Source organism: Microcaecilia unicolor, chromosome 8 (genome assembly GCF_901765095.1).
Source record: "Microcaecilia unicolor chromosome 8, aMicUni1.1, whole genome shotgun sequence".
In the NCBI taxonomy this organism is placed as follows: Eukaryota; Metazoa; Chordata; class Amphibia; order Gymnophiona; family Siphonopidae; genus Microcaecilia; species Microcaecilia unicolor.
The window spans coordinates 74,665,351-74,691,369 of record NC_044038.1 but is presented as its reverse complement, the minus strand read 5'-3'; the positions used below and the strand labels follow the sequence as shown (position 1 = coordinate 74,691,369).

The following is a 26,019-nucleotide window of genomic DNA, read 5'->3' as shown; positions in this document are numbered from 1 at the left end:
CATAAGCGGGGTGGTGATAGAAAAAACCATCTCCTGCATTTGGAATAACGGTGGATATTCAGACTGAAACTAATGGAACCCACAGGGTTGAATGGAAAAACAGAATGGGTCCACTTTTTTGATATGAAATGTATACTGCTCCGCCTCGAGACAGAATTGACCAGCTCCGTGATGGTGTCTATTTAAATTTAGCGGGAGCCATCTTGGAGAATAGATTTCCAGTGGAGCAGCGGAGAATGTGTTGCTGAGGGCTGATGGTATCTACTATAATACAAGATGTTACACAACTTATATTACATTTTATCTTATTTGATTCAAGGTGACTGCAGTTGATGTGATCCTGCCATTCCCTGACGCAGTTTTTTGAAACGCTGGCCATCGTCGGAGGCAGAGAGAAAATGCTGTTGAAGCATTTGGGAGCAGAGCAGTAGAGTCAAAGAGGAAAGCTTCAGATGAGTCTCATTCTTACAGCTAGGCATGTCGTGTGGGCAACTATGAAGGATTCTTTGTCATTGGGCTGCTCCCTTATAGACCTAGTCAGTCTGGCTTCTAAATGACAGAACAGCCCTGCCCCCAACACATAACATTTTCCCATTGCAATTCACACTTCTATCCAGTTTCCAACATGTTTTCTGAAGCTCAGCGCTGGAAATACTAGTTGCACAAGTGCAGATGATCTCTGTGTCACTCACCACACCCAGCCCTTTGAGTAGATGAAACTTAACTGGATAAACCAGAGAACAGATTCAAATGAGAGAAAGCAATGAAGGCTCAAGGCCAGAGAAAGGACTGAGGGAGCAGAAGTGACAGGTGTACATGTGGGTAATGTGGCCCCTGCCACATCCCTGGCTAAAAGCTGCCCCTAACATGACCAGATTTCAAAGGTTGCTCTCCCTCTGCCTTCTCTTCTTCCCTGCAGTTCAATTATCAGCAGTGAAGGCAGACCAGCCTCTTCCCCACTATCAGGCTTATTTTTGAAAGAGAAGGGCGCCCATCTTTTGACACAAATTGGGAGATGGGAATCCTTCTCCCAGGGTCGCCCAAATCGGCATAATCGAAAGCTGATTTTGGGCGTCCTCAACTGCTTTCCGTCACGGGGACGACCAAACTTCACAGGGGCGTGTTGGAAGCATAGCGAAGGCGGGACTGGGGGGTGCCTAACACATGGGCATCCTCGACTGATAATGGAAAAAAGAAGGGCGTCCCTGACAAGCACTTGGCCGACTTTACTTGGTCCATTTTTTTTCACGACCAAGACTCAAAAAGGTGCCCGAACTGACCAGATGGCCACCGGAGGGAATCGAGGATGACCTCCCCTTACTCCCCAAGTGGTCACTAACCCTCTCCCACCCTCAAAAATAAACTTTTTAAATAATTTTTTGTCAGCCTCTATGCCAGCCTCAAATGTCATAGCTCCATGACAGCAGTATGCAGGTCCCTGGAGCAGTGTTTGTGGGTGCAGTGCACTTCAGGCAGGCAGACCCAGGCCCATCCCCCCCTAACTATTACACTTGTGGTGGTAAATGTGAGCCCTTCAAACCCCACCACAAACCCACTGTACCCACATATAGGTGCCCCCCTTCACCCCTTAGGGCTATGGTAGTGGCGTACAGTTGTGGGGAGTGGATTTTGGGGGGGAGGTTGGGGGGCTCAGCACACAAGGTAAGGGAGCTATGCACCTGGGAGCAATTTCTGAAGGCCACTGCAGTGCCCCCTAGGGTGCCCGGTTGGTGTCTTGGCATGTCAGGGGGACCAGTGCACTATGAATGCTGGCTCCTCCCATGACCAAATGGCTTGGATTTGGTCATTTCTGAGATGAGTGTCCTCGGTTTCCATCATCGCCGAAAATCGGGGATGACCATCTCTAAGGACGACCATCTCTAAGGTCGACCTAAATTTCGCGATTTGGGCGTCCCCGACCATATTATTGAAAAGAATGATGGATGCCCAAATTGTTTAGATAATATGGGTTTCCCCGCCCCTTCGCCGAAAACTTGGGCGCCCCTTTCAATTATGCCCCTCTATGTGTCCCAATTACAAAGAAAGTGTGAACCGTGGAGGAACAGGGAGCACTTGCTCACTATGACCTCACCCTCCTGGCTTCCCAGGACTCTGCCCATAGTCTTGTATCCCAAGAATTTGAGAGGACCTGAAGGAGGGGCGATGAGATGGAAAGGACATAAAGTAATATGTGCCATGTTGAGTCAGACCTGGGTCCATCGAATCCAGCATCCTGTCTCCAGATCAAAGGCACCTAAAAGATCTCAAAGCAAAGATTCACTCCCAGGGACTAGTAGTGGCTTTCACAGCTTACCTGGCTAATCATTTATGGATTTACCTTCTAGGAACTTGGCCAAAACCTTTTTAAACCCAAATATGCTATAGAGGCCTTGGCCATGTCCTCTGACAACAAAGTTCACAACTTGATTGTCTGAATAATTTGTGACATTCTGACCACCATACACTGAGCTGAAAATTGCAATGTTTTATCAACAATGTCTAAAAGATCCTTTTCCTAGGTGGTGACTTCTAATAAGGAACCAACTATTTGTAATCAGGTTTATTGTTTCCCTTTCTGCATCCCTTTGCATTTCAGCCTATGATATTAATTTAATTTGTCATTTTGACACTCAGTACTGCAGCCCAGCAAGCAGGGCCAGTGTGAGGGTTTAGGGAGCTCTTGACCAACCTTTAGCCTCATGCCCACCTCTCCAGATTTTGATAATCAAACCACAATCATGATCACCTCATGAGTGGAGGAATAGCCTTATGGTTAGTGCAGTGGGCTGAGAACCTGGGGAACCAGACTGAATTCCTACTGTAGCTTTTTATGATCCTGGGTAAAACATTTAACCCTGCATTGCCCTTGTGAGCCCACTAGGAACACAGAAAGAACCTGTATATAATAAATGTAAACTACTTTGCTTGTACCACAGAAAGTAGGTATACCAAGTCCATTACTCTTTACCTTTACCCAACATGGGAGTAGTTTGGGGGGGGAGGGGCAAGGGGGCATTGTACCTCCAAATGCTGATGAACTGGGTGCCTCCTTTATCTTCTCCTTTCCCACATGCCCCAGCATAAATTCCTTTTTCTTTTGTCTTTTCTGGCTCCTCCACCTTCCACAACCCGTTTCCCTCCCCCCCCCCCACACCCATAGCGCCTTTCCACAGCGGCTCTCACCACTAAAAAGAAAAAGAGCTTCCAATGCAAAACCGTGTGCTACATCACTCACTCACAGCCTAACTCTGCTGGAACCTCCTCCAGTGTGACACATTTCCTGCTGCCATGGGAGAGCTCCTGGCAGAGCCAGGCTGTAAGTGTTGCAGCACCGGCAGCTCTTTTTCTTTTTAGTGCTCAGAACCGCTACGGGAAGGAGCCACGGGTTTGAAGTGGGGGGGGGGGGGGGGAATCTGGACCACGAGCTTGAAAGGGGGGACCAGGCCGGGCCAAGGGTTTGAAGTGGGATGGGCCAAGCTATGGGTTTGAAGCGGGCCGGACTGGGCTGCGGACTTGAAAGCGACGGGGGCTGGGTTGTAGGTTTGAAGCGGGGGCGAGCCACTGGAGGTGGGGAAGCCCAAGGAGGTTAGATTGAGAACAGAAACCTATGAACTGTTCTATCCATATTGTCGTTCTTTTTTGTCGGTAACATTTTTATTTGTTCTTGTTTATATTTTCAAGCTTGCCGGCTTGTGTAGCATACGGATGTACATAGAGGAAATATTGGTTTCATCAGTTAGAGTAGTAACTAGTTCTAAATTTTAAATCATTGTGTCATTTCGAGGGGCTGGTTATAGGGACTCTCTGTATTCATGCAGAGATGTTTTCACCTAATAAAGGACCACCAAAACGGACAACATGTTACGAGAATCAGGTGCTTAACAATCAGACTTACTATTTATAAGTATAATTTAAAAAAAAAAAACATTAATTAGGTTGAAACCTGGGAACATTTAACATTTTTTTTTTCCCTGTGCCTATATCAAAAGAAAAAGATGGCATGTGGGAACTTGCTCCTTTTGTTTTGTGGATTGCAATGGTATATTATAAAAATGTACTTACTTTTTTTTATTACTACTATTTCACAGAGAGATATTGAATAATGAGGGAAGGGCTTCCTTCATGCATAAGTTCTGTCCAGAGTCAGTCTAACTGTGCCAACATTGTCCAGTTCAGCACACTATTAGCCGCCAAGTTCATACAAAGTTAATTATGTTCAGTGGAAAATAAATCTGTTGGCTCAGGCTGCCTGCTATGTGAATATTCCATCATTAATGCTACCAAGTATTACATATTAAGGGCATTTGCTTTAAACTTTGTTTTAATTTGTTTATCCAATCTTTACACACACAAGATTTTGCTTTTTAAAACCAAAGGTGAATCTTAAGGGTGGTTGAACAGTTAGGTATAAACTGTGTTATTTCTGACTTTACTTGTTTTGGACTGCTTTGGGTCCTACTGATTTGCATATCTGATGTCTATAATTTTAGAAGATGAAAATGAGAAAATAAAAATTAAGTTTTGGATGTACTCTGTAGAAGTTTTTTTTACTTTTGCAATGTGTGTATGGATGCTTGTTCTGGTGTGTGCATGTAATAATGTTTGACTAACTGTCTACAGTTATGACTATGATTTCTAAACATATGGCATCATTTAAGTCTGTCCTTTAATGATGCCATATGTTTAGAAATCATAGTCATATGCTATATATATATGCTATATCCATCTACTTGCTCCCGTCATATAACTGAATTCTATTATTCTGTCTCAATGTATTTTCAAACGTAAGCCACATTGAACCCGAGTTTGCTTGGGATAATGTAGGATATAGATGTTTAAAAAAAAAATCCTTTATCCTCCACCTTTTAAGACACTGCCTATCCAGCAGGATGGTGATGGCACAAGGCAAGCAAGTTTGGTCCAGTGAAGACTTATTCAAAATTACCTGTTCCCTAGCTGGGTTCTATATTACCATATGGAAAATGCGACTGTGGTTATGTCCACTAATAAGTTAAACAATCAACTGGCTTTCTTGAAAGGATTATATAACTTCTGGATGCATGACTAGGAACAAAAACATATGCTTATTTATTCAATATCACAATTCCTCAAGTGCAGCCACAAAACAACCTTTTAGGGTGGATAGTGTTCACCATGAGCTCTTTTTATCAACAACCAGACGGAAGCGATAAGAGTTTTCAGTTTAGGCACTGTATAAGTCATAACAAGAACAAATTAAAAGAAAACCAATGAGCTGCATTAGGGGCTTATAGTCCATTTAGTTATGCTTAAACAAAAGAGATATGCATGAAACAAAATGACTTATAAAACCTCTTGTCCCTGAAATATACTGAAAACAGAATAATCCATTTGTGTATCTAAAATGTAAACGTATACAAAACAGATGAAGTGAAGATGTGATTCCATGTGCCCCAATGAAAGGAGAGTTTAATTTTACTTCCATTTAATTTCAATATATTCCATCTTTATAACACCAGGTTTCCAAGGCAGATTACAACAACAGTTAAGATGAACCCATCAGGAAAGAGGATATCTTCACTGAAATTTGGCCATCTCTATTGTACAGAACTGTGTAGAAAAATGAGAGCAAAATACAGAGTTTATAACTGCTATTTCTACCAGCTACAATACTTTAACTGTTTTAGTAATATTTCATTTTTATTTCACAATATTATATCTACACATGGGAAGGTTTCAAATAAATGAAAAAGCTGTCAAATAAGTAAAAAAAAAAAAAAAAATATATATATATATATATATATATATATATATATATATATATATACATACATACATATAGTCCTCCACCTTTTAAGGCACTGTCTATCCAACTGGAACAGCTTTTGACGTTTTACAGATGGACCATGCGTAGGCAGTCGATTATTTCTAATAATCTTTTGCTATTGTTTTCAATAGCGTTTGCTATTATTTTGGGTGAGTGAAAATGGTGGCAATTTCTGCCTACTGCTGGCAAGCTCCACCTACTGGCTTCTGCCCAAATAATGGGCTAGATAGGCTCATACTGTCTCCTGTTCTCAATCTAACCTCCTTGGGGGAGCCAGAAGAGACAGGAGAAAGAGGGTTTTATGCTGAGGCACATGGGGAAGGGGAGGTAAAAGAGAAAAAATAAGCTGGACAATTTAGGGTGGGAAAGGAGAGGGGAGACAGGCTGCATATATAGGGAAGGGAAGAGAAAAGGGGAGACAGGCTGCACGTAAAGGGAAAGGAAGGGAAGAGAGGAGAACGGCTGCACATAAACGGAAGAGAGAGGGAAAACAAGAGAGATTTGAGAAAGAGGCAGAGAAATCAAAGAAAGCTGAATGTGAAAGATCAGTACCAAATAGACATAGGGCAGGAGATGAGAAAAGAAATTACAAATGGAAAGGAGGCCTGGAAATAGAGTTAAGAGCACCGACAGAGGAAAGCAGAACTGAAGACTAAAAATAAGAAGATTGTAATAATAAAATCATCAGACTACAAAGGTAAGAAAAGTGATTTTATTTTCAGTTTAGTGATTGAATTATGTCAGTGTTGAGAGTTTACATCTGTTGGCTTTATTTTGCATTGTATAGGAGGTTTCTTTCTGTTTCTCTGGTGTTGAATGACATGCAGAGTCATATATCTCTGCTTTCATTTTTTGTCTGCATGTTTTTTGCGGTTCCCTATTTTGTATCAGGTGAGAGTCATGCTCTGCATCTGTAACAGTCCATCTTGTTCCAGTTTCCCAGTAGCAGGTATATTAGTGCTCTAATGTATTTCAGTAGCATAATTAAATTAAATATCTACTTCTGAAGGTTACAGGTATGGGTGAGAATGGAGAAGATTACTTGCGGGGATGGGTGGGGATGTTAGAGATAGATAAAAAGGTACTGAAAGAAAGAAAAAAAAAGTGAAACAGAAGGATCAATATCAGAGATAGATGTAGGGGAGGCAGGGAAAAAGACAGGGAACAGGCAGAAACAGAAAATGAGATCCTAGAAAAGTAATTAGGAGAAAATCAGCAACAGGAAATGAAAGAGAAACCAGGACCAACAAAACTGGAAAAATAAATGATCAGACAACACAGGTACCTTCTGGTGTGGGGCTGTTCTCATAGTATGAGCCCTGCTATCTGCACTTTTTGGCACCAGAGTGGGGTGTAAAAGCAAAAGTTGGCACAGAGTACCACAACCCTTTGAGCCAGCTTTGAGGGTGACAAAGGGGTTAAGTGGAGATGCTGGATTTAGGGGGAAGGTAGGAGGATGAAACAAAGACGCTGACATTGACAAATGATAGGGTGGTATAAGAGTCTGGGAGAAAGACGCTGGCTGGCAGATGCTAAGGATGGGAGTTGATTTGAGAGAAAGAGGTTGACTCAACCGAAACTGCGCTCCACTCAACCGAAACTGCGCTTACTAAAGTCTCCAATGACCTATTACTGGCTAAATCCAGAGGTCAATATTCCATCCTCATTCTTCTTGATCTTTCCGCTGCTTTTGACACTGTCGATCACAGCATACTTCTCGATACCCTGTCCTCACTTGGATTCCAGGGCTCTGTCCTTTCCTGGTTCTCTTCCTACCTCTCCCTCCGCACCTTTAGTGTTCACTCTGGTGGATCCTCTTCTACTTCTATCCCTCTGCCTGTCGGCGTACCCCAGGGTTCTGTTCTTGGTCCCCTCCTCTTTTCTATCTACACTTCTTCCCTTGGTTCATTAATCTCATCCCATGGCTTTTCCTACCACCTCTATGCTGATGACTCCCAAATCTACCTTTCTACCCCTGATATCTCACCTTGCATCCAAACCAAAGTTTCAGCGTGCTTGTCTGACATTGCTGCCTGGATGTCTCAACGCCACCTGAAATTAAATATGACCAAAACCGAGCTTCTCATTTTCCCCCCCAAACCCACCTCCCCGCTCCCCCCATTTTCTATTTCTGTTGATGGCTCTCTCATTCTCCCTGTCTCCTCAGCTCGAAACCTTGGGGTCATCTTTGACTCTTCTCTCTCCTTCTCTGCTCATATCCAGCAGACCGCCAAGACCTGTCGTTTCTTTCTTTACAACATCCGTAAAATCCGCCCCTTTCTTTCCGAGCACTCTACCAAAACCCTCATCCACACCCTTGTCACCTCTCGTTTAGACTACTGCAATCTGCTTCTTGCTGGCCTCCCACTTAGTCACCTCTCCCCTCTCCAGTCAGTTCAAAACTCTGCTGCCCGTCTCATCTTCCGCCAGGGTCGCTTTACTCATACTACCCCTCTCCTCAAGACCCTTCACTGGCTCCCTATCCGTTTTCGCATCCTGTTCAAACTTCTTCTACTAACCTATAAATGTACTCACTCTGCTGCTCCCCAGTATCTCTCCACACTCGTCCTTCCCTACACCCCTTCCCGTGCACTCCGCTCCATGGATAAATCCTTCTTATCTGTTCCCTTCTCCACTACTGCCAACTCCAGACTTCGCGCCTTCTGTCTCGCTGCACCCTACGCCTGGAATAAACTTCCTGAGCCCCTACGTCTTGCCCCATCCTTGGCCACCTTTAAATCTAGACTGAAAACCCACCTCTTTGACATGGCTTTTGACTCGTAACCACTTGTAACCACTCGCCTCCACCTACCCCCTCCTCTCTTCCTTCCCGTTCACATTAATTGATTTGATTTGCTTACTTTATTTATTTTTTGTCTATTAGATTGTAAGCTCTTTGAGCAGGGACTGTCTTTCTTCTATGTTTGTACAGCGCTGCGTATGCCTTGTAGCGCTATAGAAATGCTAAATAGTAGTAGTAGTAGTAGATGCTGGGAAGGGGGCAAAGGGCTGACATAGGGGCTGGGGACTGAGTCGAGAGAAGGGGATTTTGGGAGAAGTAGGGCGATGCTAGCAAGTGGCAATGGGCGAAGGAGGTTGATACTTGGGAGTGAAAAAGGAGGACAGATAATGTGGCAGGGACAAAGCAAGGGCATATGCAGTGGAAGGTGGAGCAGGAGGAGCCAGGGATGGATACTGGGGCAAGTAGGAAAGGCAGGGTGAATGGATGTTAGGGATGGGGGAGAAGTGAGGCAATGGATGCTGGGGAAAGGGGACAAAGAGGCAGAAGGCTATGAAGGTGAGAGACAAAGGAAGGGGACAGATGTTTGAAGGATGATGTTTGAAGGAGACGATCCACATCCCGTTCAAAAGTAACTTAAACGAAATAACCAATGAGATCAACCAGAGCCTCCAAATCATGCACTCTTGGGCGGATTCATTCCAGTTAAAACTGAACACAGAAAAAACTCAATGTCTAGTTCTCACTTCCCAATACAACACAATCAGCTACCCTACCATAACCACACTATACTGCACACTCCCTATCTCAGAAAAACTGAAAATTCTTGGAGTCACTATTGATCGATACCTCACACTCGATACCCACGTGAAGAATACAACGAAAAAAATGTTCTACTTGATGTGGCAACTCAAGAGAATAAAACCTTTATTCCCAAGAAACATCTTCCGTACCCTAGTACAGTAATTAGTAATAAGTCATCTGGACTATTGTAACACTTTGTATGCAGGCTGTAAAGAACAGACCATCAAAAAACTCCAGACAGCCCAGAACACCGCAGCCAGACTCATCTTTGGAAAAACTAAATACGAGAGGACAAAACCTCTAAGAGAGAAACTACATTGGCTACCACTCAAGGAACGAATCGAGTTCAAGATCTGCACAACCATCCACAAAATCATCCACGCAGACGCCCCACTTTATATGTTAAACCTAGTGGACTTACTACCTAGAAATGCCAGAAGATCGGCCCGCAAATTCCTCAATCTAAACTTCCCCAGCTGTAAAGGAATTAAATACAAACAGTCATACGCTACTACTTTTGCGTATAAAAGCACACAGATCTGGAACGCACTACCCACGGCCCTGAAAAATATGGACAATCTAACCAACTTTCGCAAATCTTTGAAGACACACCTCTTCAACAAAGCCTACGAAAGACTTCCTTAATAAACCATTCCTTAAATTCTCACAACACCTTTCTAGCACCTTGCATCTAATTCATCTAATCTCAGCTTATGTATTTAAATTCAAGTAATGACCTTGCATCTTATTCATTTACTTTCAGCTTAAGTATCTAAGACCATGTAATGACTATATCATAACAACACTCTGTAAGCCACATTGAGCCTGCAAAAAGGTGGGATAATGTGGGGTACAAATGCAATAAATGAATAAATAAAAAGTGAAAATGGACATATAAAGGGGAATGAAAGCCTGTATATGGTGGTAAGAAACTGGAGGTGGTATCAGGATAAGTGGCAGAGAAGGAAGTGGGTTTGTGAGGGGATGAGAAGCAGAGGTAGATGAGGCTGATTAAGGTGTGAGTATAGAGGGTAGAAATGGGGAACTAGAAGGTGCCTGAAAGATGGGAATGAGAGACACAGGGTAAAATGGGAGGGCTAGAGAAGCAAGCATATGATACAGAATGAGAGACACTGGGCTAGAAAGGGAAAGGAGGAATAAAATCTAGCTAAAAGATAAAAAGGCAAATAAGAGAAATGTTGAAAAAAGCTGAAACAGATTGGTCAGTGTTTTAGAGAGATGAAGGGAAGAAGATGGGAGGAATGAAGAAACAGAAAACAGATATGAGATACTGGGAAATGACTTAAGCCAGTGGTTCCCAAACCTGATCCTGGAGGCATCCCAGCCAGTCAGATTTTTAGGATATCCACAATGAATATTCATGCGAGAGAAAGAAGACGAAAGAAGGAAAGAGGAAGAGGGTGGTGTACAGGACAGAAGTAAAGACGGAGGGTGGAGGAAGAGATGAGAGAAAGAGGTGAATGGAATTACGGAGAGGTGGGGATGAAGAATGTGTGTGGAAAAGTGAGGAAGGAGGAGGAGGACAGGCAAATGGAAGAGTAAAGGGTAATAAAGGAAAACCCAAGGAAAAGGTGAAAACAAAAGAAATGCAATGGAGAGTAAGCTAATCAATGCCTACTTGAGAGGAGGGGGGAGAAAATTAATTGATAAGGCATTGATTAGCAATCTGAACTCTCTATCCCTTGCCCCTCCCTCCAACGAAGCTCAACACCCTTCCTCCCAGAATAGTCCTGTAAAACCACATAATCGGATATCGTATGTTCATATGACCATAATGGGGGAAATTCTATAACCGAGCATCTCCATTTCCACATCCTGATAGATGGGACTTGATATACCAACCTTTCAGTGGCTACAATCAAAGCAGTTTATGTTATATACAGGTATTTATTTTGTACCTGCGGCAACAAAAAGGAGCCTTTTTACAAAGCAGCGGTAAGCCCACCACGGGCTTACCGCAAGGCAATCAGGAACTACCACTGGCCCAAACCGGGTGCTGGCAATAGTTCCACCCCCAGCACACAGCATTAGTGGAGCAAACGGAAATATTTTAAAAATATTTCCACAGGGATTACTTGTGGTAAATGGGCAGCACTGCAAGCTGCCCGGTTACTGCCAAGTTAGCGCGGGAGCACTTACCACCACCTCAATGAGTGGCGGTAAGGGCTCCCCCATATGGCCACGTAGTAAGTGTGATTTTACCGCATGGGCATTTCTTTTTTTTTTTTTACCTTTTTACTTTCTGCGGTACAAAGGGCCTCAGCGAGTGGCAGAAAAGGCCACTGCCGCTAGCGCAGGGCCCCTTTTACTGCAGCTCAGTAAAATGGCCCTTTAGTGACTTGCCCAGAGTCACAAGGAACTGCAGTGGGAATCAAACCTAAATCCCCTGGATCTGAGGCCACTGCACTAACCCCTAGGCCACTCCTCCACTATTCTATAAAGGAAACTAGGAGCCTAGGTTTTATTATTGAATTCTAGCATAACCTGGTATCACTGTGCCAAACATTTAGGTGCCCACACTTACACCAGTCATAGAGCAGGGGTGGCCCCGCCTATGTCCTGCCGTGCTCTGCCCCTATGTACACCCCCTTTGTAAAAACGTTAAGCGGGTATTTTCAGAATAGCACTTAAGACAGAAGTTTTGTATGTATGCATGAATATGCATATATATGTGTATTCTAAACATTTACATGCACAAACATGGGTGCCTAGATTACAGATTAACCCTTCAGGAGGGCAATTTCCAAACACTACTTATCTAAGAAAATGGGCTATTTGGAAACTACCCACTCTCCCTGAGGGTAAAAGTATTAACAGATGGTGCTTTGAGCTGATCTGGCTGTCAGGATCTATTGTTTTGCTTTGAATGCAGCTGCTCTTTGCCACTCCCTCCCCCTCTCAACCCAGTCTGCCTAAGGGTTAAGCCAGGCCTGGTAGCAAAATTCTAATGGAAATGAGGTGAAAGATAGAGATGACCCTGGGGGGAGAAAGATTAAGAAATCTAAGGGGGAAGATGAGGAGAATCACTGTGGAGAAGGAAAGGAAACTGGAAAGAGCAAGGAGGAGCTGGAGAACTGCATACTGGCAATGAACAGAAGCTCTTTCCTCAGTAGACGGCAACAGACCCCTCCTGATCTCTACTGATTTATACACACTAATGGATGACATGGGGACATGCGGTTAACCGCAGGGACGGGGGCAGAGCTCGAGGGGACAGGGACAGAGCTCTTAGGAAAGGGGAAAGGACGGGGACAGACTTTGTCCCCGTTCCCATGTCATTCTCTAATACAGACGAAGCAGGGGCAGTGACGTAAGAGACGGGCGGAGCCTGCAGAGCCAGCAGCCAATGCTTCGAGGCTGCCTGTGCCTGCGGTGCCGCGGTTTTTTTAAAACATTTTTTCTCGAGTCGTCGTTTGCGTTGGCGCTCAGCTCAGTCAGCTGAGCGCTTCTTCTTTTTGTAGCGCCAGCCCTGCTGCTCATCAGGAAAAGCAGCAGTGGCCGGCAATGGGAGCTGGGGCTGGTGGGCCTGAATCGGGAGAGGGACAATGGATGGCAGGATGGGGAGAAAAAGGGAAAATGGAAGGATGGGGAGAGAAAGAGGGAAAACAGATGGGAGGATGGGGAGAGAAAGAGGGAAAACAGATGGGAGGATGGCAGAGAAAGAGGGAAAACAGATGGAAGGATGGCAGAGAAAGAGGGAAAACAGATGGAAGGATGGCAGAGAAAGAGGGAAAACAGATGGGAGGATGGGGAGAGAAAGAGGGAAAACAGATGGAAGGATGGGGAGAGAAAGAGGGAAAACAGATGGAAGGATGGCAGAGAAAGAGGGAAAACAGATGGAAGGATGGCAGAGAAAGAGGGAAAACAGATGGAAGGATGGCAGAGAAAGAGGGGAGAGACTGGAAGGATGTGGAGAGAGAAGGGACACTGAACAGAAAAGGGTAGAGAGATAGACACTGGTTAGAAGGAGGGAGAGAGACAATAGATGGAAGGATCAGGACAGAAGGTAGATGGGTAGAAGGATGGGGAGAGAAAGAGGGAAGACGCTGGATGGAAGGGTAGGGAGAAAGAGGTGACACGATGGAAGGATGCAGAAAGAAAGAGGGGAGACTACTGGAAGGATGGGGAGAGAGAGGGGAGACATTGGAAGGATGGGGAGAGAGAGGGGAGACATTGGAAGGATGGGGAGAGAAAGAGGAGAGCTGCTGCATGGAAAGGGGGAGTAGTGAAAGATTGGAGAATAAGAGGAAGGGGCATGGGGAGAACAAGGGTGAGAAGAAGATGAAAAGCCATAAGTAGATGAAGGAAATTAAAGAATGGATAGTAAGAATGAATTAAATCTGGACACAGAGAAAGAGAGGCAGAAAAATATTGAAGAAAGCAAAGAAAAAGGAGAGAAAAATGACAAATGGCCAGGAAACCCTGGCAGAAGAGTTAAGCGAAAACGAAGGAAAGCAGAATCTAGAGACTGGGAGCAACACAATGAGAAAAAGTAAATGGCCATACAAGAAAGGTAAAGAAAATAATTTTATTTTAATTTAGGATAAAGTAATATGGTGTTAATAAAGTTTCAGAGACCAATACTTCCTTCCTTAAGTCAGGAGAGGATACCGTAACAGCATTATACTGACCTGAGGCAGGAGGTTTTGGCCTCTGAAAGCTCACTGAAAAGGATTAGGCTATTAAATAAATTGTCTGAAATCGGATGCACTGAAAAGCAGCACTTTACCCTGTGTGACAAATGCATCTGAGTGTGACTAAATTTTGCTGGGGGGGGGGGGGGGGGGGGGTAGAGAGAAAATTTTGTGCCCACCCACTTTGGGTTCAGGCCCACCCAAAATTGGCAGTCTGGCTACGCCACTGATAATAGGGAACCCAAAGTATGGATTTAGCCTCAGACAACATAAGCAAAATATCTGTGCAAAAGAGGAGTGTTCTCCTGCTTGCTTCCTCACCCCTCCTCCTTCCATCCCCCTCCAATCTCCAGGGTGGTCACCTTTCCTCGCTCTTCTCCCCCCTCCCCCCCCCCAATGGCAGTGAAAGTAATCAAGAACTTAAATTCAGCCCTGAGGGAAAATGGTAAAAAGGGATACTCACATCATCTGCATTCCCTCCTCACGCACCCCCCCCCCCCCCACTACATCTGCCGATGTGCGTCATGCATGGAATTCAGCCATGTACAGTTTCATGTACAGCCCAGGCAGGACAACTGTGTGTTCTACACCACTTACAATGTAGGGCTATTTTCTCTTTTGGCTTTGGGCTTCCAGCTCAATCAGAACTAGCTTCAATGGCAGCATAAGCCCTTGCAACTAAACTACATCTCTCCCTTATTTTATAATTCCCACATCTAGCCTTGACAAGGGGACACAGACTGCAACTCTCATCAGATGGCTGACCGATGGCTGAGGCTCTCTTCACCAGGGACTGCAAACGCTACCTCGATGGCATTCCCAGTCCCCACCAGCCAAGCGAGCTGGTGATGTCACCATATCTGGCTCCAGGTCTTCCACATTGTTAACAGCACTGAAACTGAGTCACCAAGCCACCCCAGGACAATTCCTATGTAAAATGGGTGTCAATTTGTACTGGGGAGTGCTCAGCTTGGAGACAAGGAACTTTGGAACACATGAGGCTGTAGTATGCACAAGAGCTCAATTTGGGGACAGCCAGCATGGGATCGATGAGGCTGTAGTTTTAAAAAGGGTTTGGCTTGGGGAAAGGACCCATGAGGTTGCATTATTATGGGACATTCACCAGGGTGACATAAGCTCCATGTCCCTTGAGTCCTGAAGCTTCTAACAGCTCTATAGTGCACAGGTGATGCTCACCTCAATGTTCAGCTCCTTCTTCTGCTGGTGGAGTTCCTTGACGCGTTGCTCCAGTTTAGATATTCGAGTCATGACCTCCAACTGTTCCGCCTGCATCTGGTTGACATCGGCTTTTTCCTGTTTCTTGGGGACAGGGTTCTCCTCCTGTTGTATAAGGCACACCAAGAACATCTTTAAGACAGCTGTGGATCAAGAACCAGCCTACACAGAAAAGCCGCCTGCTACAGGTCAGTGCCTTGCTCTTCTGACCTACTTATGATGTGTGCATGTGGACAGACTTTTACCACACAAAAAGCTCTATGGCCTGGGTTCACTGACTGTCACAACTAGCTGCTTTGGAACAGAAGCTACGACAAAAGCTGCAGAAGCTGCCTGCACTACTCAGGATTGAGAGATAGGCACTGTATATACATTTGTGCTGTGGATGATTTGTTTTTTTCTGGACATACATAGAAAACAATGAGCAGACACTGCCCCATATCCTAAGCTAGGCCAAAAACATGGGACCTAGGGTCAGGGACAAAGTCAGGGTACACAACTTGAATTTCTCACTCAATTTGCATTTGATCTGGGTTAAATGTAGCCCTACAGCCATCCTTACCCCGTTGTGAGCACTCTCTGTGCTGCTGCCCTCATCTTCCTCAGCACTGTCTGTGGTGCCTCCAGGGCTGGAGCAGGCCTCAGAAGAGACCGAGTCTGCTTCCTGCTCTTCACAGTGGCCCTCGATCTCCACCTCGGTGTTCTGGCTTGTTTCAAGGGTCATTTGTTCCACCGTGCCACAATGGTTCTTCTCAGCCAAGGCCAGGTAAGCAGACAGTTCTGATGTTCCAAGGATGGTTCCTGGAGTCTGGACAACCATGGCTCAGCAGGACTTAGTACAGGTGCCAAAGGTCACACGCATAACTTTTGAGGAGCCTTACAACTAAAAATATACCAAATGGAGAAAAGATAAAGTGTTAAATACTGACCACAGAGAGTTCAGGGTGACAGTATCAGAAGAAACTGAGCACTTGTTTCTTAAGAGCTCATTATTTTTTTCCAAGAAAACACATCTGAGACTTCCTGAGGTAGTACCACTCTACATTATCCAATATCTAACATATTAGTTTGCTTCTTCAACTATTCATCACTGCACAATTGAGCTGAGAGTCACAGCTCTTATCACAGGCACAACAGGAAGAACTTCCGATGACACAGCTGAGTTTTGATCACTAGAAGGAAGGGAAGAGGAACTTCCACACATCATTACCAGTGCAGAAATGATGCTGATCTTTAGGAATAAACATAGTCAAAAAAATTCAGTTTGTTTTTCGATTTTTCTAAATTTTTCACAACTATCGGGTGGGGGGTTCAGTTTGTTTCACACGTTCATTTTAATAAAAAGAAATACAACACACAGAACTTTTTAACCTGAAATTAGTTTAGTTTGCTGAATAATCCAATACACCTCCTTTCAAATCAAAGGTACAACAAGATAGTTTACAGTATGTAATATATGGATAATAGAAAAAGAGAAAAATGAGATACAACAAGAAGATGCTATGGACAAATACTCTAGAGAGGAATGCTACAACAAGATAAGATGAAAGCCCTACTATTGAGATCCACCTAACCTCATGCCTCTCCAAATGCCTCATTAAAAGCCATTTTAAATCGCTCTTAGATCTGGTGATAGGGCCCAAAAATGTAAAGGATATATTTCCTGTTAACTCCTGTTAAAATAACACAAGCTGATTCAAATATTGGGAGCGTATTGGTCAAGTACATTGACGAGGAATTAACTGGAAAATTAATGGGCAGTTATGAAAAACATCGTCCACAAAGAAAATTTAAAATGGATTCTAAGGTATAGGTAACCAATGAAGGTTCTTTAATATGAGTGAAACATGGTAAAATTTATTAACACCAACTAGAAACCTTGCCATGGTATTTTGAAGCAACTGTATTTTGAAGACTGACTCAAGAATTGCAGTACTCTAGATGATGCAGGACCAATGCAAAGGTCAAAACAAGCAATTCTGTAACGGAGTATGTGCAATTATGCATGCCTTGAGCGCCAAATGCACAGAAAAAATAGGACTTACCATGTATAAGTGCACTCCATGCTATTCTATAAGGGAACCCATAAGTGCAATAGAACAATTGTACAAGGGGGCGTATATATAAGCAGAGCATAGGAGGGGCATGGGTGTTACATTTGTACCCCGCGCTTTCCCACTCATGGCAGGCTCAATGCGGCAATGGAGGGTTAACATGGGGCAATGGAGGGTTAAGTGACTTGCCCAGAGTCACAAGGAGCTGCCTGTGCCGGGAATCGAACTCAGTTCCTCAGGACCAAAGTCCACCACCCTAACCACTAGGCCACTCCAACTTACCCATGCAACTTACAGAACTACAATTTACCCCATTACATGGTGCAGTTAGGCACACCCATTTACCCCTGACATTGACCAGGCATAAATGCCCCAATTTTTAGGCGCATCAAAGCGGGTTTGCACTATTTATTTATTCAATTTTTAACCCGAATTCCAACAGCAAATAGAACAGGTTACAAAATAAAGGGGTCAATATTCAAAGCAATTTAACCAGCCAGAAACAGCTCCTGACTGGTTAAATCACTTGTGTAGGGCTAACCTTTGATATTCAGTAGCACTTTACTTGTTAATGCTGCTGAATATCACCACAGACTGCTAAAGTGAAAGCCCAGCTATTTTGTGGGCAGTTCAGAGACAGTCGGCACTTATGCAGTAAGTGCCAATATTCAGCAATTAACCACCTAACTTAAGTGGCTATATCGGACCGCATAAAAGTCAGTGCTGTCTTTATGCGATGTTGTTAGGCAGTTAAATGCCGAATATGGTACTTAACTGCATAAGAGACAGCTGGCCACATAAACCCGGACGTTCAATGTCAGTGCCCGGTCACGGTTCAGCACTGAATATCCATAAATAAAACCGGTGGCAGCTACAAAAACATTCACCACTGCCAGCTGAATATCTACCCCGACATACATAATCCATTTGGTCACTGACAAACAAATAAACGAACCTCACATAATAGCAAATCAAATAAATAATAAACAGAGCACATCAATAAATATTCTAAAATAAAATACTAACTAAGCAAAAAAGTATTCTGTAACAGAATTGGGGCGCTCAGATGCCGTTATAATAGGCTTCGCTGTGCAGCACTGGGGCGCCCTATTACAGAACTGCCCCCATGGCATTTAAATCTTGCACAGAAATAATGGGTTTAACTGTTTGGATATGCTTAAGGCCATAAACACCTGTTCTAACTACAGAAAATATTTGGTGTTCGAAGGTCAATAAGGAATTCAGTCGAGCACCTTTGTACAGTTTTAGGATTAATTGTTCTGCTATTCACTTCCTTCCCTCATGTCAGTGCATTTTTTCTAGCAAATTGCCAGGCCCCCTAAAACCAATCACAGAGTCTATGACAAGGCAGAATTTGTGTATAGAGCCTGAGCTCTTTCATTAAAACTTGGGTTCCACTGGTCAATTTTAGCAGACAATGGAAAAGGTGCCGGTATTCAGTACCCCCAAGCACCCCCTCAAAAAGAGCCCTGGGTATAACAAATGAACCTAAATAAACAAAAGGAAAATTAAATTCTTCCCTTTAGAAGTGGGCTCAAACAAGGTAAAGGAAGAGAGAAGGTGTTTCCCACATAGCTTTGGAATTATTCTAGTCTAATCTGTGCAATTTTCTCCAAGCCAAGATTCAAAGAATAAAGATCAGGAGCAGAATGGTCTGTAAAAATTACTATCTGAATATAGTCTGCAATAAATAACAATTTTAGGGGTTCTTTTACTAAGGTACGCTGAAAATGGCTTGTGGTAGTATAGGTGCGGGTTTTGGGCGTACGCCAATCTATTTTTCAGCTGGCCTGTAAAAAAGGCACTTTTTTTATTTTTGCCAAAAATGGACATGCGGCAAAATGAAAACTGTCACACGTCCATTTTGGGTCTGTGACCTTACCACTAGCCATTGACATAGCAGTAAAGTCTCACGCATTAACTGGGCAGTAATGACATGTGCACATCCGATACGTGCATCCAAAAATAAAATTTATTTTTCAGCCATGCATATCGGACACATGCCAAAAATGAAATTACCGCAAGAGCCACGCAGTAGCCAAACGGTAACTCCATTTTGGCGCAGTTAGACGCTTACGCGGCTTAGTAAAAGGGCCCCTTAGCCCTAGGTCTTGATAAGCACTGCCAAAGGAGACAAGAAAAGGTTAATCAGAGCAGGAGTGAGAATCCCCTGAGGGATTCCAATGGGAAAGTTAAAGGTCTGTGAGACTGTGACTGACTAGAACTAAGATGAACTGAAGAACACCAGGAACCGAACCAATAGACACCCAAAACAGAGATATGGGATAACAACAGTGTGGAGTCTAAATCAAAGGCCCCATTAAGATCCAAGGAGATGATACAAGTTAAACAATTAGATTCTAATTACACCTCATTTCATGTCAAGCACATGAGAAGGGGCTCGTGTTATGACCTGGATGAAAATCCAGTTGTGTGGGGTAAAGGGCATCTGTCTGTTCCAGGAACAAAGAACATAACATAGTAACAAATTAGTTGTGTGTATAGTAATTCATAGGTTAATGTATGTAAAATTGATTTTGCATGTGCTAAAATTTTTTAAGGTACCCAAACTGAATGAGCGCTGCAAAATACACATTCCTTGCAATCTTTACGACTTGTTGCACAGATGAGGGTGGGAAGGAGCCATTCCTGCCCTATCCTGTGATCCACCTGATTCATGAGGGATTCTGGGGGTCTCAGTAATTTGTGCATTAAAAAGGGGATTGCTGTACACAAAGACAGCGAGGAATAGCCTGAGGGTTAAAGCAGCAGGCTGAGAACCAGGGAAGCCAGGGTTCAACTCCCACTGCAGGTCCTTGTTATCTTGAGCAAATCACTTCACCCTTCATTGCCTCAGGTACAAACTATAAGGGGCCGATATTCAGACCATGCGAGGCAGCCTGGCTAACTCCCATGGTTGGTGGTGAGACCGGATATTCAATATCAGACCATTTCTGGTGACCAGCATTGAATATCCGGTTTATTTCTGGCCAGTTTAAACTTAACCAGCCAAGCCAATATTCAGGGCTGGCCAGTGAAGTTTAAATAGGCCAAAGATTGGGCTGCTATTTCAGAAGCCCAATTTGGCTGCCAAACTGAATATAACCAGTTAGCCACTAAGTGCTGACCGGAATATTCAGCGGGAAATAACCAGCTATCCATAGGCGGTCGGTGGCCCAACTGTTGGGGGAGGCTAGAGGGGGCGGAGTTATGGGTGGTGCCAGGGGTGGGGCTTATATCCATAATTGTCTGACAACACACAGAAAAAAAAATAAGTAAAAGTAAAATAGTCACAATTAATACCTTTTATCAGTGTTGCCAGGTGGGCGGTTTTACCGCCCAATTGGGCGGTTTTCCGCAACCCGCCGCAGGAAATTTTTGCCCGCGGCGGGTTGCGGTTTTTTGGGCTGCTTTTTGGGCTTCAGGGCGGTTTTTTAGGCAGCTTTTTCGGCCGCGGGGGGCGGGGTTAGTGACGTTTTTGGGCGGGGTTAGTGACGTTTTGGGTGGGGCCGATGACGTGGGAGGTGGGGCCGATGAAAGGGGAGGCGGGGCCGATGACGGGGGAGGCGGGGTTGATGACGGCGGGGGTGATGACGCGGGGGTGGGGGTGTCAGGGGCGGGGTTTGAGTTTGGGCGGGTTTTGGGCGGTTTTTATGCTGGATTGGGTGGGAAAAAAATTTTCCACCTGGCAACACTGCCTTTTATTAAATTTAGATATTAGATATGTATCATATGTCAAAGAATAAAGTGGGTGTTCAAAGCACATATTAACCAATGTATACTATTCAAAAATGTTATCAATTATTAAACACTGCTATTTCCATTCATTGAAAATCCCAAAATGAAATGGTCACATTAGACAAGTAACTATGCATGAAAAGGCAGCACTGTAAATATTACACTAGGCAGACCCTAATACACCAATATACCACCCATATAAATACAGACCATCAACAATATTTTTATTTATTACATCTGTATCCCACATTTTCCCACATAGCAGTAGGCTCAATGTGGCTTACAATATGAAACAATATTTTAATATGAAATATTTCAATATGAAACAAGGGATCATAATATCACAATTCCTCATATACAGCCACAAAACAACCTATTAGGGTGGATAGTGTTCACAATGAACTCCTTCTACTAATGACTAGATAGAGATAAGAATTTTCAACTTTGGTACAGTATAAGTCATCACAAGAACAAAATATAAGAAAACCAATGGACTGTATTAGGGGCTTATAGCCCATTTAGTTATGTTTAAACAAAAGAGATCTGCATGAAACAAAATATTTATTTTTATTTTAACTTATAAAACCTCTCTCTCTCTCTCTCTCTCTCTCTGCTCCAACCCAGTATTGCCCCACTGTCTGGCCCCTCACCACCATCCAACATTGCCCCTATGCCTCCCCATCTCTCTCTCCTCCCTTCAACATCTATAGCATCATCACCCTCACCAGTTGTTCAACAAAGCAATAACAGACTGCATTACTATGATGTTCTCTATGTAGTATTATGTGGGCCCAGAATTAACTTGGGTGGGCCCTTCCACCCCCCACCCTGTAGAAGCAATATATTGTTTACCTTCCCCTCCCCCAACATTTCTCCTTCCCTGAGGAGAATCTCTTGCACGTAGATACATAAAATATTTTTTTAACCTTCCACTCTGCTTCTCTCACCCCACCAACATTTCGCCCTTTCTCCTCAATCCCCTGCCCGTAGATATATAAAATACATTTTAAACCTTCCCTCCCAATCCCCATTTGTTCCCCAATACCCCCCCCCAGCCCAGCAACTCACTCACTCTCTGAAGTTGACCCCCCCCCTTCCCGAAGTATTGGTCTGCACCAAAGTTCCCTTTCTTCTTCTTCTCCTCCACCGGCGGCCTGGTATCTGCCCCCCCCCCCCCCCGTCTCCATGTACCTCAGAGGCGCTGTGTGCGATTCATTTTCGCTGTTTGCAGCGGTCCAGACAGAAGGCTTCGCTGTGCTCCGTTGCGCAAGACTGACTGAGTCTGTGGCCACCTCGGCGCCTCTGGGTGAGATGTTAGTTCAACTTCCGGCAGAGCCGGAACCGCTGGGGAAGGAGCCTATCAAGTCAGGCAGACAGCTGGAGCCGGTAACAAAAAGAAATGAGCCGGGGGGGGGGGGGGGGGCACGCGCCAGCAGGGAGAGAAAAGTTGTTCTTGGCTGCCCTGCTGAATTCGAGAAGGCAGGGGAAGCAGGTCACAGCTGGGCTGGGGAGGCTTAGCCTCCCCAAGCCTCTTATACGGGGCACCTATGCAGCTATCTCCCACGAAATATTCGTTGATAGCCAGTAAAGTGCTATTTTATTTCATTGATTTTCACTTAAGTATTTATATACCACTTAGACCTAAGCAGTTTATAGTTTCATTTTACAGGTACTGGGTCTGTCCGTGGTGGGCTCACAATCTAAGTAGTACATTGTACTACTGTTGTACTGGAGGCAGTGGAGGGTTAAGTGACTTGCCCAGGGTCACATGGAGCTGTAGAGGGAATTGAACCTAGCTGCCCAGGATCTCAACCCAATGCCGACCATCAGGCAGAAGTGGTAATCAAACCCAGTTCCCCAGGTCCACAACCCACTACACTAATCATTAGGCTACTCCTCCACTCCGCCGTTCCTGGCCAGTTAAATATCGCTAAATATTGATGGAGGGTAAGAGTCCTTTTACTAAGCTGCGTTAAGTGCTAACGCACGCCTAACACAGCAAAAATGGAGTACCACAAAAAGGCGCCTTTGAAAACTTTGAACTCTGCGCAGGCTAACTTTTTTTGAGGGGGTATGTCATGAGTGGAGAGCAGGTGTTTCTTTGCTAACCAGATAGTGCATCTATATTATTGCAAGCTAACTGGTTAGCACATGGATAACTTAGCAGCTCTTACCACATACAAAGCGGGTGGCACTAAGTGCTCATGAGATAAGTACATAAGCATCGCCATGCTGGGACAGACCAAGGGTCCATTGAGCCCCGCACCCTGTCACCAACAGCGGCCAAAAGAACAAGCAATTTGTCCCGCCCATCCTACAAATACTGTATTCCCTCGTCCATTCAATAACATTCTATGGCTTTTTCCTCCAGAAAGTCGTCCAACCCTTTTTTGAAGTCCGCTAAGTTAACCGCCTTAACCACCTTTTCCGGCATCGAATTCCAGAGTTTAACTACGCGTTGAGTGAGGAAAAATTTCCTCCAATTCATTTTAAATTTACCACACTGCAGCTTCATCGCATGCCCCCTTGTCCTAGTATTTTTGGAAAGCGTAAACAGACGCTCCACATCTACCCGTTCCATTCCACTCATTATCTTATAGACCTCTATCATATCTCCCCTCAGCCACCTTTTCTCCAAGCTGAAGAGCCCTAGCCTCTTTAGCCTATCCTGATAGGGAAGCCGTCCCATCCCCTGTATCATCTTTGTCGCCCTTCTCTGCACCTTTTCCAATTCCACTATGTCTTTTTTGAGGTGCGGCGACCAGAATTGAACACAATACTCGAGGTGTGGTCGCACCATGGAGCAATACAACAGCAGAATAATATCCTTATTTTTGTTTTCCATCCCTTTCCTAATGATACCCAACATTCTATTTGCTTTCCTAGCTGCAGAAGCACATTGAGCAGAAGTTTTCAACATATCATAAATGGCTGCATGCTAAAGGCAACATTAACAAATGCTGTACAACAAATGTGTACAGTGCACATGGGTAATCTTGAAAGAATCCTTTTATTACCAAATGGTCAATGTGGCCACGTTTCACCTACTTCCAGGCTATGTCAGGGGCAGGGCTTTTTTTGAGGAGGTACTTTGGGGTACTGAGTACCGGCACCTTTTCCATTGTCTGCTAAAATTGGCCTATGGACGCCAAATTTTAATGAAAGAGCTCAGGCTCTACACACCAATTCTGCCTTGTCATAGATTCTGTGACTGGTTGAAGGGGGCCTGGCTATTCTGGAGTGAATCTCTCAGTGATCATCCCATCCCTAAATGGTGGCCTAGCATTTGAGTACCGGCACCTTTTTTGCTAGGAAAAACACACTGGTCAGGGGTCAACTGTAACACAGTATAATCATATCAATAAATATAATAAAACAAATTATGAATTGTGACAAAACAGAACATTTATAAAAAGTTCATTAAAAGAGGGGTCACGTGATGCTATGAACAGGAACAGTCGCTAGTTGCTCTGCTCCTGCCACCTCCTCACAAATCCTGCATTAAAAACCTCCCAGAGTCCGGCGACTTTTCGGGCGTCTTACCGGCAAGTTAGCTGCCCAGCTGGGACTTGATTCCAAGTGGTCGACAGCGAGAATGGCAGCAAAATCTGCGTGAAAAAGAAAAGAGCCAGTTGCTAGATGACAAAATGGCGGCGCCGGCGAGCCCCGTGAATTCCTTGGTCAGATCCGCATGGGCAGTCGAGATTGTTGGTGAGGTTACCAGTGCAATGGAAGCGATTTTGGACAAAAAATTAAGCTCATTGGATCCTAAGCTGGAGTGTCTCCAGAGCACTGTGGCACAACTAAGCCAAGATTTGGCGGCTTTTCAACAGCGTACCGGGGACTTGGAGGACCGGGTAACAGGTGTGGAGGAAGGGCATACTAAGATGCAAAAGCTGCTTGAGTCTTACGCAGAGAAACTTGAGGATTTGGAGAACAGGTCTAGGCGAAATAATTTTCGCTTTGTGGGCCTACCAGAGGAGCTGGGGGACAGAGACCTGCGAACCTTCTTGGAGCCTTGGTTAACGAAGGAGCTGATGTTCCCTCCCTCGATGGGACCCCTGCAGATAGAAAGAGCGCACTGGGTGGGACTCAAACAACCTGGTTCTATCAGACCTCGAGTGGTCATCTGTTGTCTGCTGAACTTTAACCACAAAACAGCGATTTTGCAAGCCCTAAGGACTACTCCGCAGGAGTAGCGGCCCAGCAACGGAATTTCTCACCTATTTGCTCGAAGTTGGTGACACGCAAGATCAAATTTGCTCTTCTTTACCCTGCTAAGTTGAGGATCACGTATCAGTCCACTACGAACACTTATACCTCGGTTGAAGCAGCACAGAAGTTTATGAATCAGCTGGATCCTGTGAGCTAACATGGAGTAAACATGGACGGTTGACCTGAGTGGATTTGCTGTTGGACTCGTCTAGGAGACTGACTTTGTGGTCATTGCCAATCGGAACACAAACATTGGAGATGAGTTGCTATGCAACTTGACCCAGCTAAGCTAAGCGAATACAAGTGGGTTATTTTTTATTGAGTGATATGGTTAATGAATGTTGTGGGTTATGAGGGCGGTCAGGGGTGGGGGAAATGTTATAGTGTTAACAAGAAGTACTCTAATGTCTGGGTTACCCCCCTTCATTTGCCATTAGCGGTAGCGCTAGAACTGAGTAGCTTTTCAAGGAAAGCACAAGCAGGCCTAGGCTTGCTTTCTGCCATCCACTTCTTCAGGGGTTTATGGACTGCCACGGTATGTAATGCAGCTTGATAGCTGCTGTGTCACAGCCTTAAAGTAATTGTACTACGCTAAGTATATGCTGGGGTTTGGGATGGGGGATTATTTGGGTGTGTCCTGCTATATGGCTTTGCCGGCCATTTCCATTGGGCACACCCAGATAAGATGAGGGTGCACCCTGTGTTGGACTCTTGTTGGTCTGTGATTGTTGTAGTTAGGATAAAAGAGAA

At 44.4% G+C, this 26,019-nt stretch overlaps 1 protein-coding gene across 2 annotated transcripts in view; it reads right to left on the bottom strand.

Annotated features, from left to right (window-relative positions):
• The window catches only part of PHLDB3 (pleckstrin homology like domain family B member 3), a 134,011-nt gene that overhangs the window by 64,186 nt on the left and 43,806 nt on the right, over positions 1-26,019 (bottom strand). For both annotated transcript variants that reach the window (XM_030211489.1, XM_030211490.1), the window contains exons 2-3: positions 15,804-16,124; positions 15,203-15,346 (exon numbers count right to left, since the gene is read on the bottom strand). In XM_030211489.1, coding sequence (XP_030067349.1) covers positions 15,203-15,346; positions 15,804-16,061 — 402 coding nt within the window. In that variant the 5' untranslated portion in view covers positions 16,062-16,124. The remainder of the gene's footprint in view (positions 1-15,202; positions 15,347-15,803; positions 16,125-26,019) is intronic.